The 17,195-nt window shown below is 44.2% G+C and overlaps 1 protein-coding gene across 5 annotated transcripts in view; it reads left to right on the top strand.

Annotated features, from left to right (window-relative positions):
* ASAP1 (ArfGAP with SH3 domain, ankyrin repeat and PH domain 1) overlaps positions 1 to 17,195 on the top strand; it is a 353,145-nt gene that overhangs the window by 31,287 nt on the left and 304,663 nt on the right. For 4 of the 5 annotated variants that reach the window (XM_082601310.1, XM_082601307.1, XM_082601309.1 and 1 more), the window contains one exon: positions 8,819 to 8,904. The exons of the other annotated variant lie outside the window; for it this stretch is intronic. In XM_082601310.1, the coding sequence (XP_082457436.1) occupies positions 8,846 to 8,904 (59 nt within the window). In that variant the 5' untranslated portion in view covers positions 8,819 to 8,845. Of the gene's footprint in view, positions 1 to 8,818; positions 8,905 to 17,195 lie in introns of those variants that run through there. 5 annotated transcript variants of the gene reach the window in all.

Genomic DNA, 17,195 nt, shown 5'->3' on the forward strand with positions numbered 1-17,195 from the left:
GGGCTTGAGGGGCAGGGAGTGTGGCCAGTGAGCGAGCCTAGCTGGCCGCCCAGCACAGCAGCTCTCAGGGTTACTTGCTTGTTCTCTCCTTGGCTCACTGAGACTGTTTTGCTGGCACTCACTTACTTTAAGATTCACACAATTCTCAGGATGCAACTTTTTAAGATGCTGAGGATTTATTATTCACCTTCAGTACGTAGGTTCGTATGGCACCTGGCAGTTTTTCTCGTTATCCGTGAGGTTATTTGGTTAAGGTCTGATTCTCTTAAACACGGGCTCTAAGCAGAGACCAGGTCCATTTTGCTAACCATTATTATAGCCTTGACATTTAGCTCAAGAAACATTTTTTCAATAAATGAATGAATGAATGGATGCATTTTTCCAACAGATGATTCTCATTTATGGAAGCTGTAGCCAATGGGACATAGCATGCAGTAGGCACTTACTAGATGTTTGTGAGGCAGGTCCAATCATGTGTTCACACCCAGATGAGATCACTTATGAGAGTTCATTCTGTCGTTTCTGTACCTGTCCCCCTACCCCCACCAGACTACGGTCTCAAGCTACCCAGCTTTGCCTCTGCATTGTGACCCAGTGTGCAGTCCACCCAGGAAACAGGATGTAAGACATGGTTACGGTCATCATGAGTTTATAATCCAGCCAGACAGTGGTTCTGGTCTTTTGGATCGTGGGTCCTTTGCTCTGACCTCTTTGGAGAGGAGAGACCCAAACCATCTTTGACTGTTATTTTATCCAGCGCGTGAGGCAGGGGACGGTCCAGGCGCAAGTTCAGCAGTGACGTCATTGTTAGATAGAGCACCTCAGCCGTCCTTGGCTTTCTTGGGGCAGAGGCTTCTGCAGAGTCTCGTCTGCTTCCGTCTGTAGCATAACCTTGATTATCACCCTGGGCCGATGGGGGCAGTAGGAACAGCCCATCCCAAGCACTTGCTGGTGGGCAGGGGGACACGGCCAGAGTCCAGAGTTACCTGGTCAGAGGCCACAGGTGAATAACTTGGGGCTTCTCGGGGCAGGTAGGGAGGCATGGCTTGTGGCTTGCTAGTGGATATAGAAACTAAGAGACCTAGTGATGGGTACGAAATCCCCACGACCAACTCAGGTGGACTCTGCGTTCACCATTCAGGAATTGCCGCAGGAGAGGAGGTTTCACTTACCTATCTGAAACAATCAGAAGATAATATATCAACAGAGGAATTGATAAAGAAGAGGTGGTACACATAAACCATGGAATATTACTCAGCCATAAAAAAGTACAAAATAGGGACTTCCCTGGTAGCGCAGTGGTTAAGAATCTGACTGCCAATGCAGGGGACAAGGGTTTGATCCCTGGTCCGGGAAGATCCCACAAGCTGTGGAGCAGCTAAGCCTGTGGGCCACAACTACTGAAGCCCACGCGCCTAGAGCCTGTGCTCCGCAACAAGAGAAGCCACCGCAGTGAGAAGCCTGCACACCGCAATGAAGAGTAGCCCCTGCTCGCTGCAAATAGAGAAAGCCCGTGTGCAGCAACGAAGACCCAGTGCAGCCAAAAATAAATAAATTTTTAAAAAGAACAAAATAATGCCATTTGCAGCGACATGGATGGACCTAGAGATCATCATACTGAGTGAAGTAAGTCAGAAAGAGAAAGACAAATATCATATGATATCACTTATATGTGGAATCTAAAAAAAGGGTACAAATGAACTTATCTACAAAGTAGAAATAGAGTCACAGATGTAGAAAACAAACTTATGGTTACCGGGAGTAAGGTGGGAGGGAGGGACAAACTGGGAGATTGGGATTGACATATCCACACAACTATATATGAAATAGATAACTAATAAGGACCTACTGTATAGCACAGGGAACACTACTCAATACCCTGTAATGGCCTATATGGGAAAAGAATCTAAAAAAGAGTGGATATATGTATAACTGATTCACTTTGCCATACACCTGGAACTAATACAACATAGTAAATCAACTATACTCCAATAAAAATTTAAAAACATAGAAAATAATACAAAGTGGGATGTATTCAGTCAGAATTCATACTGCCTTACCTCGCATAGTAAGTAAAGCTCTGAGCTTTGAAGCCAAGCTGTCCCAAGTTTGAATCCAGAATCTGCCTCCACCAAGTAGCCGTGTGACCAAATGGTACATCATTTTTGTGGGCCTCGGTTTTCTTATCTGTAAAATGCAGACAATCTCAGTTCCTTGCAGGGTTGTGGTGAGGATTGAATGCCATAGTGAATGGATTATATGTCGGATGAGTCTGGTACCTAGAAAGTGATCAATAGGGGGCACTATTATTATTATTGTTATTGTTATTTGTGCTGGAGGAGTTCAGAAACAGACAGATTGTTGGGCTGGGAAAGTTGGAGAAAGCTTTAAAAAAAAATTTTTTTTGGAATATAGTTGATTTACAATGTTACGTTAGTTTCAGGTGTACAGCATAGTGAATCAGTTATACATATACATATATCCACTCTTTTTAAGATTCTTTTCCCATATAACCATTACAGAGTACTGAGTAGAGTTCCCTGTGCTATACAGTAGGTCCTTATTAGTTATCTATTTTATATATAGTAGTGTGTATATGTCAGTCCCAATCTCCCAATTTATCCCTCCCCGGCCCTTACCCCTTGGAAACCATAAGTTTGTTTTTTACATCTGTGACTCTATTTCTATTTTGTAGGTAAGTTCATTTGTACCCTTTTTTAAGATTTTGCATATAAGTGATATAGTATGATATTTGTCTTCCTCTGTCTGACTTACTTCACTCAGCATGACAGTCTCTAGGTCCATTCATGTTGCTGCAAATTGCATTATTTCTTTTTTTTCTTTTTTATGGCTGAGTAATATTCCATTGTATATGTACCACATCTTCTTTATCCATTCCTCTGTTGATGGACATTTAGGTTGCTTCCATGTCCTGGCTATTGTAAATAGTGCTGCAATGAACATTGGGTGCATGTATCTTTTTGAATTATGGTTTTCTCTGGATATATGCCCAGAAGTGGGATTGCTAGGTCAGATTGTAGCTCTTTTTTTAGTTTTTTAAGGGACCTCCATACTGTTCTCCATAGTGGTTGTACCAATTTACATTCCCACCACCTGTGTAAGAGGGTTCCCTTTTCTGGAGAAAGCTTCTTGAAAGAGAAGGCACTTCGAGTGGGGCTAGACAAGCTAAGCTTCTAGTAGACAAGAGGAAGCTTTGCCAAAATATGTATTCAGGCTTTTTTCTTTAGGTCTCTGGTTTTCTAACTACAGCTTCTACAGAACAGGAAAGAATCACATCAGTAAATAGGAAAAGTGTTCGCTGTGATGTTATGGGAACAAAGAAAACTGTCCAAGCTGTAGCCAGCTGCTGGTGACTCAAGAGTTCATAACATCCTCTATAAAAGGATACGAATCCCAGCATCCGTGAAGTCACTTCTGTTGAATAAAACTCAACACCTATTTGGTGACTGGCAATAAAGAAGGGCTGATGTACTAAATGATTTATGTCCCTATTCTTGCATGGCACACAGGAATTGCTTTCTGGAATGACATACCGTAAGTCACAGAATAGAATTTCAATGGAAAAAGCAGAAGCAGGGGTGGATAAAAGTTGTGATGCTTGATGATAATGAGTTCTGGTTCACTCTAGCAGGTACTTGCTTTAAATCATCCATTCACTCTAGCAGGTACTTGCTTTAAATCATCCATCACTGGTGGCAGGGGGAAATGAGAGGTTATAGAGAAGAGCAAGGGGGTTGGTAGCACACGTTCACTCCTCTGATGTGTATTTATTGAACATCTAGTCGTAAATGATGTGTGTTCCCTGCCCGTATCTTTGAGCCCACCCTGGAAGGCACTGCAGGTGGTTCCTGTCCCCAGGGAGGGCTTCCTGCATCTCTGTCTGAGGCCATACCCTGGCTGTGCGTGGCCAGTGAGGCATGGGAGTGGGTGCATAAATGCCCCAGCTTCCTTACCCCAGGGTGGCAATTCTAAGGTGTGTTCCCATCCCTCAGAGGGTCCCCACTGGGCTTGTGCCCCAGGTGCCTAAGTGGTAACCTGCATGACCTCATGACAAGGCCCCTAACCTCTGAGTTTCAGATTCTTGTAGGATGTTTGTGTGGATTAAACAAGACGATAGTGTTACTACCACCATAACTAGTTCCTGTTTTGCTCAGTGCTTGAGCTACATTATCTAACTAATTCTCAGTGACTGTATGAGGTAGGTACTTTAATTATCCCAATTTTAAAGATGACGAAACTGAAGTATGAAAGGATAAAGAACTCACCAAAGAGCCATAATCTGAGTTCTAACCCAGATGCATTTGTTCTAAGGAGACAGCTTTTAATTATAAGCCAAACTGTTAGAGTACAAGGTCTAGCAGGGAAGCTGCTATTATTATTATTAGCAAGTGCCCAGCATATAGTTGGTGCTCCTTTTATTTGTGCAGTTAAAAAAATAATGAATGTCAATAAAAAAAGAAAAGAAAGAAAAAAAAAAAACCCAAAAAAGTAAGCACCAGGCCTTGAATGGAGGCAGAATTCTAGATCAATAAATATTTGTGATTAAATGAAAAAACAAAACAAACAAATGGGAATTCCCTGGCGGTCCAGTGGTTAGGACTCAGCGCTTTCACTGCCGTGGCCTCAGGTTCAATTCCTGGTCGGGGAACTAAGATTCCATAAGCTGTGAGGTGCCGCCCCCAAAATAAATAAATAAATAAAAGGAATGCATGAATGAATGAATGTTAGTTCCTCGAGATTATAAACGTTTTTTGTTCTTGGCTCTGTCTTCCCTGCATATGATAAGCCCAAGACAAATATTCCTTGAATGAAAGATTGAATGAATGAATGCAAAGTGGAATTTTTTTTTTTTAAGTTACTGGTAGTTCCCTGGTTCTAAGAAAATCATGTTAATTGAAATGCATTATTTATTTGACTTTTACAAGAACCGGTTCCAGAAAGGAAATAGCTTTAAAATCCTAACAGTATTTATCTGTAGGGGATGGGATACTAAAATATTTTGTTTTCATGCCTTACTGTTTTTCGTGATGGGCCTGGATTACTTTCATAACTGGAAAGAAAGAATCTCTGTTTGAAAAACAAAAATCAGTTTCAAAGCATAAACGGGTTCAAAGCAGTGTGGGTGCAGCACTGACATATACATGGATGCTATCCTAATTCGCGTGAGTTCAGAGTCGAGGAAGCAGGGTGTGAACTGACTTTGGTGTCACACCTCACACAGCAGTTGCACACACTGTCTCTCTGGGGGTTCACGCCAGTCTAGTGACATAGGTCAGGCTAAGATAGTGATCTCATTTCACAAACAAGGGACCCAACAGCCGAAGAGGCTCACTGAACAGGATACCCTGTCCCTCCAGCCCCTTGTGAAGACCCATTAAAGGAAGTGGGACAAGGGTGGAGGTGGACTGGGGTACCAGGGGCTCATGTGATAGCTGTCTCTGAGCATCTTCGAGTTATTTTAAGGAGAGGAAGCCTGTCTGCCTGAGTCAGACAACCTGGGTTGGAATCCCAGTTCTGCTACACACTGTCCTGGACACACTATGTCATATCTCTGAGCATCGATGTTCTCATCTGTAAAGCTGGCCCAGTGTCTTCTTGTGAGGGTCAAGTTAGCACCAGGTAGGTGTGTCTTCTGCAAGAGGTGGCTTTGCTGATTGTCATCACATCTGTTCTGTCTGTGTGCAAGGCTTTCATTTTTCCCAATTGTGTTGATACTCATTGGTGTCCATAAATTAGCGTTCCCATGTGTATTCGTCAGGTTTTGCCAAGTAACAAAAACCGCAGAATTGCAGTGGCCTGCTTGATGGCAGGTGTTTATTTTCATGCTCATGGGTCAGTTGTGGTTTGGCTGATCTAGGTTGGGCTTGGCTGGCTCAGGCTGAACTTCAGGTTTGGTTCAAATCTGCTCCATGTGTCTTTATTGCAGGGTCCAGGCTGAAAGGCAGCAGCTGAAAGGGGCTAGGGAGACATACTCCTCTCATGACACATCACAGGAGGGCAAGGGATAGATTGGGACCAGCACAGTGTCATTTTCATCCGAATTCCATTGTAAACAAGTCAGTGGTCCAGTCCAGAATCCAATGCTGCATGGAAAGACCTACCACCCACTATAGTAAGAAGGACTACAAAGACACATGACCAAGGGCAGGGATGTATAATTCAAATTCAGGGTGAGAGTGAAGAATAGGAGCAGTGATCCAGTCTATACACTGTCTTAGCTGTGTGCTTGGGTGAAGCAAGGAAAGCAAAGGAAAGGCAAGGGGAGGTGTGGGCTGGGAGAGGCATTGCTTATTTATGCCAGTAACGGGGTCTTGTTTTTCATGTACATATAGTGTGTAAAGTTGTGATCAGGAAGGTGAATGTTACGGGGAAATCATGGTCTGTGATTCTGGAGGAGAGCATGTGTTTTTGCTCACGCTGGTACCACCCTGTCTTGATTATTCCAGCTTTGTAGTAGGTTTTGAAATTGGGAAATGTGAGTCCTCCACATCATTTTGGCTATCTGAGTTCATTGCATTTCCATATCAATTTTAGGATAAGACTGTCAATTCCCCATCTAACTTAAATGTGTGATTCAAAGTTCGGGAAGATTCAGTCAATCACTGTTGGCATCTAAGGTTGAAGAAGGTGGTTTGATCATTTATCCAACAAACGTTTATTAATATTGTGCTGGACACCACTGTGTGGTTGGTGCTGGGGATATGAGAAAATCTAAACAGTCTTTGTATCACATGGCTTATTATCAAATCAAATCAACATATGTTTATCAGTCTTCACATGAATGAATGCATAGTTAAAAACAGATCAATTCTGTAATCTAATCTAGAGGAGTAGGAAGAGTTTCCCTGAGGAAGTAAGATTTAAAGAAGTATAGGAGTTAACTAGCCAAAGTGAGAGAGGAAGCCTTACAGGCAGAGGGAACAGCATGAGGAAAGGACCTGGGGCAGAAGGACCGTGGAAAGTTGCAGGATCTGAAAGAAGGTCATGTGGTTGCGACAGTGAGCTGGGGTGGACAAGATGAGGTCAGAGGGGAGGAGGGGGGCAAGAGTCAGACTGTGTTCAATCATTTTTATCTGGAAGCACTGAGAAACCATTAAAGAATGTTAAGCTAGAGGTGGAGGGATGACACAGATTTGAGTTTTAAAAGTTTTATTCTGCATATTAACCAGCCGTATTTGGATCTGGATTTTTTAAAACAAAAAAACTTAAAAAGCATTTTTAACATTTATGAGGCTATTAGAAATTTGAACGTTGGATATTTGGTGATATCAAAGAATTATCATCTTTTTAGGTGTGGTAATGGTGTTGCTGTTATATTTTTGTAAAAGACCTTATATAGCGATACGTGCTGCACTATTTTTTAAAATAAATTTATTTTATATATTTTATTTTTGGCTGCGTTGGGTCTTCGTTGCTGCACGTGGGCTTTCTCGAGTTGCGGCGAGTGGGGGCTACTCTTTGTTGCGGTGCGCGGGCTTCTCACTGCTGTGGCTTCTCTTGTTGAGGAGCACGGGCTCTAGGCGCGCGGGCTTCAGTAGTTGTGGCTCGCGGGCTCTAGAGCACAGGCTCAGTAGTTGTGGCCCACGGGCTTAGTTGCTCCGTGGCATGTGGGATCTTCCCGGACCAGGGCACGAACCTGTGTCCCCTGCATTGGCAGGTGGATTCTTAACCACTGCGCCACCAGGGAAGCCCCTGTGCTGTGCTATTAATGACTGAAATAAGACGTCTGGAATTTGCTTCTAAAAACTAACATGGGGAGGGGGAGTGATTAGGGAGTGGATGGGGTAGGACTGATTATGAGTTGGTGGTGATTGGGGCTGGGTAGTGGGAATCTCTGTGTTTGTGTCTGTACAGAATTCTGCATAATAAAACATAAAAAAAGAAAAAGATTGTTCTGGCTTCAGTGTAGGGGAGCAGATTTCAGAGGGAGAAATGGTGATGAGGGGAGACCAATTAGGTGATAGTTGTAGTAGCCCAGGTGAGAATGGTGGAGGCTTGATCCAGGGCTGTGTCAGTGGAGATGGAGAGAGAGACAGGTTGAGAGATATTTAGGTTCGAGACACGTGACTTAGGGATGTGGAGACGGTGTGTCAAGTGTGTCCCTAGGTTTCTGGCCGCAGATGGAGGTACCACTCTGAACTTGGGGAAGGACCCAGCAGGTCCCATGGCTTCTCTTGTTTTCACACCCCCACTTCTGTTTCCCCTCCATCCAAAAATATTGAAGCTGTTCCCTTATGTAAAACCTTTAATCCCAGACTTCCTGTGCTCTGTGCACTCAGCAATTAATTAAGCTTTGGTATGCATGAATTAATTAAAATCCTCTCTCTGGTTCAGAGGGGCTGTCCTGAAATATGGAGATTCCTATATATCTACCTTCTTCCTGGGGCTGATTCCCTTGGCTGGGGGAACTCCTCTCCTTCCCCATGGGCACACAGCTGTGGCTGTCTGTCTGTCCTACCTGTCAGCACAATTTAATTTCATGTTTAGGAGCTCAGGTTTAGAGATGTTAATGACTTGTAAACTGCTCTCCAACATAGAGCTAGAAATAGAAAGGCAAGAAGGATTCCTGAGCACTTGCACAGATTTACTGATGGAGATGTCAACCCCAAAGTGGATTGCTGAAATAGTGGTTTCCCCACTGTTTTCCTTCCCATTCCTGGACAGCCACTGTGGTGTAAGAACATTCCCAACAAGGGTGCTGGATTCCACATGAAATCATGTGTTGGTCTGAGACAATGTCTTCTGCCCAGTCCTGCTGGATGACTCTTGTCACCTTTTTTCCTACCTCCCCATCCAGGTAATTTTCTGATGTGACGGCTGAGACATGAGATCTTCAGCCTCCAGGCTCTCCAGTTTTTCATCAAGAGATTCACTATGGAATCGGTGAGTGGTCTTAGCCCATCCTGTCCAGAGAGCCCAGCCTGGGAAATGTCGAGGGATTCTTTTGGGGAGGTTGAAATGCAAAAGTTGATCAGACTCAAGCACTAGAATCTGACAGAGACACCATGGGTGTGGATATTAGTGATGAACAGATCTTTGGCATTTTTAGAGCTGCAGACTTTTTGAAGTGTTTCCTGTCTCATTACCTATCATCTGTGTGCAGAGGGAAAGGTGGTGGGGTGGTGGTATGAGAATGAAGTAAGGAATGATAACAAAAACAATACTGCCAACAAGAATAGATGCTATTTTAGCTGAGTGACTCTTTAAAGACATTACTTCATTCAATCTGCCCAACAATCCTACCAGGAAGGGCTTACCACATTCATTTTACAGATAGAGAACTTGCCTGGCTGGATTTGAAACCAATTTTTCCTGATTCCAGGTCTGCTGCCTTTTTTGTCTTGCAGTGTTGCTTCTTGGTAGAGGTGTGATTTGTCCCATTTTGCAGCTGGGAATACTGGGGCCTGGCATAGGCGCACATGATAGAGTCTAAGGCATCTGACCTCAGTGGGTGGAGCTTTGTGTTAGTGGATGATAAAAAACTGGACTGGACAGGAAGCGCCACGAAAACTAGGCAGAGAAAACTCCAGGAGTCCAAGGATCTTAAAGTTGCCAGGGTGACTTGACATAGGGTCCACCTGCTATGCCTGGTGTTTCCCAGAAGTCAGCTTAGTGGTAGAAAGATTGTGGGTGCTGGAGGGGTGGTTGAATTCTTGCTCTGCCAGCAACTTTCTGTGTGACCTCAGGCAAGTCATTAACCTTCTCTGTTCTGTTTTCTTATCTATGGAATTGGAGTAATAATAGTTATGTTTCAGGTTTTCATGCAGATTAGAAAAAAAGGTGTACAATAAAGTGTCTTGCATAAAGTAGGGACATAAAACATTATAATTATTCCAGTTTTTAAAATGAAAGTAATTTTTCGGATAATTAGATAAGGAAGAGTGTCCTGAATGGGTAGGAGAGGTGAGAGGCTAGAGGCAGGGAGGCCAACCTGCGAGGCTTTGATGTGACCCAGACATGAGTTGATAGGGGACTGTTACCATCTTCCAGGATAAATGAGACTCTGCCTGCTTATCTTCATAGTTTGATGATTACAGGGTTACCGAAGTCATGTTTTATTTTGTTTTGTTTTATAAATCAAGAATCCAACACGAAAGTGACATTAGTTTTGCAGGTATCTTTTTAGGTGATACTGTTACTAAACCAAACTTGGGTCTGCTCGCCTGACAGGCATCAAGGTCCATCTACTGACACCAGGTTGTAGTGAAGGAAAGTACAGCGTTTATTATTACAGGGTGCCAAGCAAGAAGAACAGGCAGCTCATGCTCAAGAGATCTGAATTCTCCAGTGGTTTCCAGGGAAGGGTTTTTAAAGACAGTGTGAGGGAGAGGGTCACAGGGTGAGCGATCAGCTTGTGCACAATTCTCTGGTTGTGGTGAGGTAACAGGGTGATGTTTCAGGAATCTCAAATCACCAACCTTTCGGTTCCCACCAGTCTGGGGTCTGTGTGTTGGTGATCAGCATGCAGTTAACTTCCTCCACATGGTGGGGGTTTTAGAATCTGCAAAACAGCTCAAGGGTATGACTCAAGATATTACCTATAGCCCCAAGAAGGAACTAAAGGTCCTTGATGTTGTTTTATGTCTAAATTGTTATTATTTTGTCTTGCTTCGCTGCTTTCTTTTCTTTTTGCATTTTCTCACTTCTCTGGTTCAATTTGCTCTTTGGAACTTGGGGAAAGCCTAGGGGGCTAAAGCTTTTCTAGAAACAGGAGGTGGGGAACACGGGGGTGGGGGTGTCTGTCCCTGGGAAGGTCCTTCAGGGTCCTCCTCAGTTTCAATATTAATTACAACTGCAGCCGCAGTGCATTATTTAGGATTATGTTTTGCTATGAATGATGTAAAATCTAAAAGAACGTTGGCTTAAACAGAAGATAGAAGTCTATTTCTCTCTTGCTTTGAACCCAAGGTGGTACAGGGCTGCTGCAGCAACTGTGAGAGACCCAGACTTTTCCCCTCTTGTTTTTCTGCCACGTGGACCTCCTTTCCCCCAAGGTCACCTCATGGTCCATTCTGGCTGCTTCTGCACCGGCCATCACATCTACCGGCAGGAGGAAGGGAAGAAGAAAGGCAGGCCCCTTCTTTTAAGGGTATCTGCTTCTGGGTGTCACACTTGCTGCTTCTACTTACGTTCTGTTGGCCAGAATTGAGTCCTCTGCCTACATTTAACTGCAAGGGAGGCTGGGAAATGTGAACTTTCTTCTGTAAGACCACGTGCTTACCAAAATTGAGGATTATTGTGATGGAAAAAGAAGAGAACAAAAAAACAACAGGAAAAGAAGAGAACCGATATTGGAGGACAAATCTTTCTTTGCCATGCAAATAGTTATTGAAAGGTTGCTATTAAGAGGAGAGGCTCAGTGGCCAGACTGCTGGTACTGTATTAGAACCCTGAATTCAGGACTCTAGAGCCACATGACCTTGGGAAATCTACTTAACTTCTGTGCTCAGTTTCTTTACGTGTACAGTCGTCTTTTATACATTCTCGTGCGGGTTGCTTTGAACATTAGATGAGTTGCGGTGAAGCACTTGGACCAGCAGCTGGAACGTCGTACGTGCCGTGTCAGTGTCAGCTGTTACTATAACCACTGCCTCTACTATTGGTGACACTGCGTCTGTTACCACTGTTACGACTTCTGCTGTTGCCATTACTGCTGCTTCTACTGTTACAGCTGCTGCTTCTGCTGTCGCTTTCATGCTTCTCCTTCTCCTGTTACTTCTGCTACGACGTCTACTGCTAACACTAGTACTACTCTATGACCGTCGTTGCCAGGTACCGCATATACATGTATACGATGTGATACTCATAGCAAGGTAAGTATTATTTTCCCAATATGAAGATACGAGTTAGCATAGTAACTTGCCAGATGGCATGCAGCTGTCAGGACAGTGGCTCACCTTTGGGTGGGTCAGGGGAGAGTGACCAGAAGGGAGCATGAAGCAGCTTCTGAGGTTCTGCAAATGTTCCGGCTGCTGGTTGCATGGGTGTCAAAATTCCTTGAATGGTACATTTATGACATAGGCAATTTTATGTGTTCATATTGTATTTCAATTAAAACAGATCGGGTAGTAGAACATGAGTGAAACTACACCCGATTCTGAAGCCCGCACTCTCTTAACTATAACGTAAGGCCCAACACCTTTATCTCTTTTCACTTATTTGTTTGTTTGTTGGCTCTTTCATAGCATGCATTGATCAGTTGCTTATGTTACTTATGTGCCAAGAACTGGGCCAGGTTGCTTGGGATACAAAGGTACAAGCAGCACACACACAGCCCTATCCTCATGGGGCTTTCTGTCTAGAGGAAAAGGAAAGATAAATATCACACAGATTGCCAGCTACTGGGTCAGGCTCAGCGTGGGATGCCCTGGGGCCACAGGAGGGACACATAAACTGATCCAGCCACGCAGGTCTGATAAAATAATGTCCATCTCACTGATGCCCGTCTCAACCAACTCCTCTGATAGGGCGGAAGGTCCCCACATCCATGGGTAAGCTGACCACATCAGGGCTACATCAAAACACATAAAGCAGTTCTTTGCCTTCCCTGCTGACAGGCCCTGAGAAGCGGTCAGCTTTTCTTTTCCTTGTTTGTCACTATGACAGTTGTGACCTCCACCTGGTGTCCCGTGGAGCAGACAAGCGCCGAGCTTTGGAGTTCAGTAGACGAGAGAGAAAACACACGGGAGCTGAGCCTTTCTAAATGTCTCGGGACATGAGTCCAGGGACCTCTTACTTTGTTCAACTATATATTACGTATCTTCGTTCACAATAAAAATGAAGGAATGAAGGAATAAAATCATACCCCACAACGGTGCAGTTGCCATCCCTGGAAAAGTTCAAGTCCAGAGGAATAAAGAACAAGATGTTCCCTTTTTTTCACCTCAAATACCACCAGGATGGCAGGGGCAGCAAATGGCAGTGCGGTTGAATTCTGAGCCAGCAATGGAAATCAGTTGCCCTTATTTTCAGGGGTTTTCTCCATCCGTAGAAATGAACTGACCGTAACTTTAGACCCTCCTAAGCCACGCCCGGAGAAACCCCTTTGACTCCCTCTCCCTGCCTTTGCCTTTGCAAAGGTCACTGCAGACTCCCTGTCCTTCTTATGCTGTGGGCTGTCAGCCCAAATTGAGTTTCCCTGAGCCCAGCTGATGTCCCTTTTTGGCCGCAGGGCAGGTGTCAGAGGCTGAATGCAGCACAGGGACAGGAAATGTGTCCCCCGAGCTGAACACAGAAGCGTTGACCTCTGAACTCGGAGCTGCATTTCTGACATTGTTGGAAGGGTTGGAAAGCCTTATGATTTCTGGATGTGAAAGAAAAGGAAATGTGTTTTAGAAAAACAATGTTCAAGTTCAAGTGTATGTAGAAGAAAAAGAAATGTGTTTTAGAACAATATTCAATTGTTTAGAACAACAGTATTCGGGGGGGAGGTGAATTTTACTCAAAGGGCTGTGAAAGCCCTTTCAATGTAATTGAGGCTGTTTGAAACTCAACTGCTTATTCCATGGCCTCAGTTAGATGCATAAAGGAAAGAAATTACCTACCTAGACCGAGAATTGGGAAATTATGATCCTGGTCTTCTTTCCTTCCCTCCCACCTTCCCTTCATTTTTTTCCTTCCCTCCTTCCAAATTTACTAAGAAGCTGCTGTGTGCCACACCCTATGCTGAGTCCTGAGGAAATAGATGAATAGGACTCATTGCAAAGCCTTCCTGAGCTTATCATTTATTCATTTAAAAACATTTATTCATTCTGCAAACATTTACTGAGTACCTAATTTGCTCTGGTCTGTTAGTAGAGATAAAAGACATAGTTCCTTCTCATCCTGAGTTTGTACTTTATTAATTTTTTCACTTGCTCACTCAGCAAACACTCTGTGAGCATCTACTGTGAGCCAGGGACTGCACCAGTGGCTGGGATTCCAAGATGAGCAAAATATAGCTTCTGTCTTGATGGAGCTAAAAGACCATACAACATTGTATTCATCTCCTAGGGCTTCCGTAACAGAGTATCACAAACCTGGTGGCTCAAAACAGTAGAAATGTGTTGTCTCACAATTCTGGAGGCTGGAAGTCCAAACCCAGGGTATCGGCAGGGTACCGAAGCCTGTAGGGGAAGATCCTTCCTTGCCTCTTCCTAGCTTCTGGGGTTTGCTGGCAATCTTTGATGTTTGTTGCCTAGCAGCTGCGTTGCTCCGGCCTCTGCCTGTGTTGTCCCGTGTCCTTCTCCCTCTGTGTCTCTCTTCCTCTCCCTTACAAGGACACCAGTCTTGTTGGAATAAGGGCCCACCCTACTCCAGTATGATCTCATCTTTAATTTACATCTTAATTACATCTACAAAGATCCTATTTCCAGATAAACTCACATTCATGGGTACACTGGACCAGGACATCAACATTTTGGGGGGGACACAATTCAACCCATAACAAATGTATATTACCATGTAAAGCACCTGCAAGGGCACTGGGTGTGGGTGGATCCTGGGTAAGGATAACTGACCTCCTTCTTCCACTTTCTCTCTGCATCTAAGGGGACTAGGCCTTTAGGGCAGGAACCCTGTGTTGCTCCGAGTGAGTGTTCCTGGATCTTTTTGCCTGGGAGGTGAGACATCGTGCACTTACAGGGAGAGTCTTGTGCGGTGCAAGTTGATGGGCAGGGCTCATGCCCACTACTCGTGCTAGTTCTTGTTTCACGGGGTGGCCGTTGAGTCTGGGCGAACACCTGCCTTGATCAGGAGGCCCGGACTGGTGGTTAGAGCTGTGGGTTCCTATCCTGCCTCTGCTCTTGCGGGTCCTGTGAGCCTGGGTCCACTTCTTCCCCATTCTCTGCCTCAGGCGTCTCACTGTACCTCCCCCAGAGGTCTTGCGTGGACCAGGTGGGATCAGATCTATAAAGCGTTCGCGAGAGCTCCAGGCCCTCGCTAAGTGTTCGGTGTGAGTTGGTGGCGGTTAGGCCAGGGCACGTAAAACGTCCCCGGGAGAGGGGCTTACCCAGCTCATTCAGCACAGTCCCCTCAATAAAGACTGTTGTTCAGTGTTTAATGCCATTCACCATCAGAACATTTTTTCCATAATCTTTCCTAAGGACAGTTTTCTGACATATAGAAAACACCCTTAGCACAAAGACATCCACTGCAGCATTGTTTAAAATGCTAAACAGTGACAAACAAGACAGAAAGCTGCCTTACAATGAGGAATGAGTTAACAAATTAGGGCAGAATGATTAAAAAAAATAGGGTAAAACAATGAAAAACAATGATGTAGCCATTAATAAGAAAATGATGGTCACTTTTTAAAGGTTATGAGAATGCTCATGATATAAGTGTCATGCAAAAAAAAGAAAGTTTTGGACTTCCCTGGTGGCGCAGTGGTTGAGAATCTGCCTGCCAATGCAGGGGACACGGGTTCGAGCCCTGGTCTGGGAAGATCCCCCATGCCACAGAGCAACTAAGCCCGTGCGCCACAGCTACTGAACCTGCGCTCTAGAGCCCGCGAGCCACAACTACTGAGCCTGCGAGCGACAGCTACTGAGACCCGCGTGCCTAGAGCCCGTGCTCTGCAACAAAGAGAGGCCACCACAGTGAGAGGCCTGCGCACTGCAGTGAAGAGTAGCCCCTGCTCTCGCAACTAGAGAAAGCCCGTGAGCAGTGACAAAGACCCAATGCAGCCACAAATAAATAAATAAATAAATAAATTTTAAAAAAGAGAAAGTTTTATTTTTGAGGAAGTGACTGCATTTCCCTGTGCCTCAGTTTCCTCATCTTTAAAATGGAGACAATAACAGTACCTTCTTTAGAAACAGGATTGAGAATTAAATGAGATGATACATGGGAAGCACGTGATCAGCACCTGGCACATACGAGGTGCTCACTAAATGCTAATTGTTGTTATTATTTATCATTTGGTCTAAATTACGTACAAAATAGTCACAGAAAAATATTTAGAATAAACAACACAGATGAAACACACATTTTCCATTTTGAATGTATTATTCAAAGGACTTCATTCTGTGAGTCACTCAGCAAACATTGAGCCTCTCTGTCAAGCACTGTTAGCCCACAGAGCAGGAGGTTTCAGTGTAAGAGAGGGCATCAGAATCCCATTTGAGGGCTTTTAAAAAAACACAAGATGCCTGGAGACGCTGATTTAATCGATGTGTGGTGGGTTCCAGGCATCTGCAGTCTTAAAAAAAAAAATTCCACAAGTGACTTAGATTCTCAGGGTAGATATAAGGCACAGTCACTCCCCTGAAGAAGCTTGCAAACCAGATGAGAAGACGGGAACCGCAGCGTAATATAAAGAGAATATAAGTGCTCTAGACTGGGGCTCTTGACTCTGGGTCCCATGCAGAACTCTGTAATATTAAAGATCCCCTTGACTCCACCCCCAGGTGAAAGGAATCAGACTCTCCAGGAGGTTCTTTTTTTTTTTTGGCTGTACCACGGGGTGTGCAGGATGCAGGACCAGGGATCGAACCCTTGCCCCCCTGCACTGGAAGGGTGGAGTCTTAACCGCTGGACCACCAGGGAAGTCCCCCTCCAGGAGGTTCTGATGATCAGCTAGGTGGAGTGTATGCAGCTCCCTCCTCCTGTCCCCGGCCCCTTCCTACCCAAGATGCAACAGCATAGACTGAGAACCACAGTTTTCTCAAAGCCATGAGGCTGCTATATTTCCTCTGGTTGGTACCGGTGAATGCTTTTTAGAAAATTATTTGATTATGTATTTTAAAATTAAAACATTTTAAAATGTTTTAATTGTGCTAAAATACACATAAACATAAAATGTACTATCTTAACGATTATTAAGTGTATAGTTCATTGGTATTAAGTACATTCCCATTGTTGTGCAGTCATCACCACCGTCCATCTCCAGAACTCTTTTCATCTTGCAAAACTAAAACTCTGTACCCACTAAATAACAGCCCTCCCTTTTCCTCCCTTCCTCCAGCCCCTGGCAACCACCATTCTACTTGCTGTTTCTATGAATTTGACTACTCTAGGTATCTCAGATAAGTGAATCATACAGTATTTGTCATTTTGTGACTAGCTTCTTTCACTTAGCATAATATCCTCAGGATTCATCCATGTTGTAGCATGTGTCAGAATTTCCTTCCCTTTTAAGGCTGGATAATATTCCACTGTATGTATATTTACCACATTTTGCTTATCCATTCATC

The sequence above is a fragment of the Mesoplodon mirus genome (genome assembly GCF_964341445.2).
Source record: "Mesoplodon mirus genome assembly, chromosome: 16".
In the NCBI taxonomy this organism is placed as follows: domain Eukaryota; kingdom Metazoa; phylum Chordata; class Mammalia; order Artiodactyla; family Ziphiidae; genus Mesoplodon; species Mesoplodon mirus.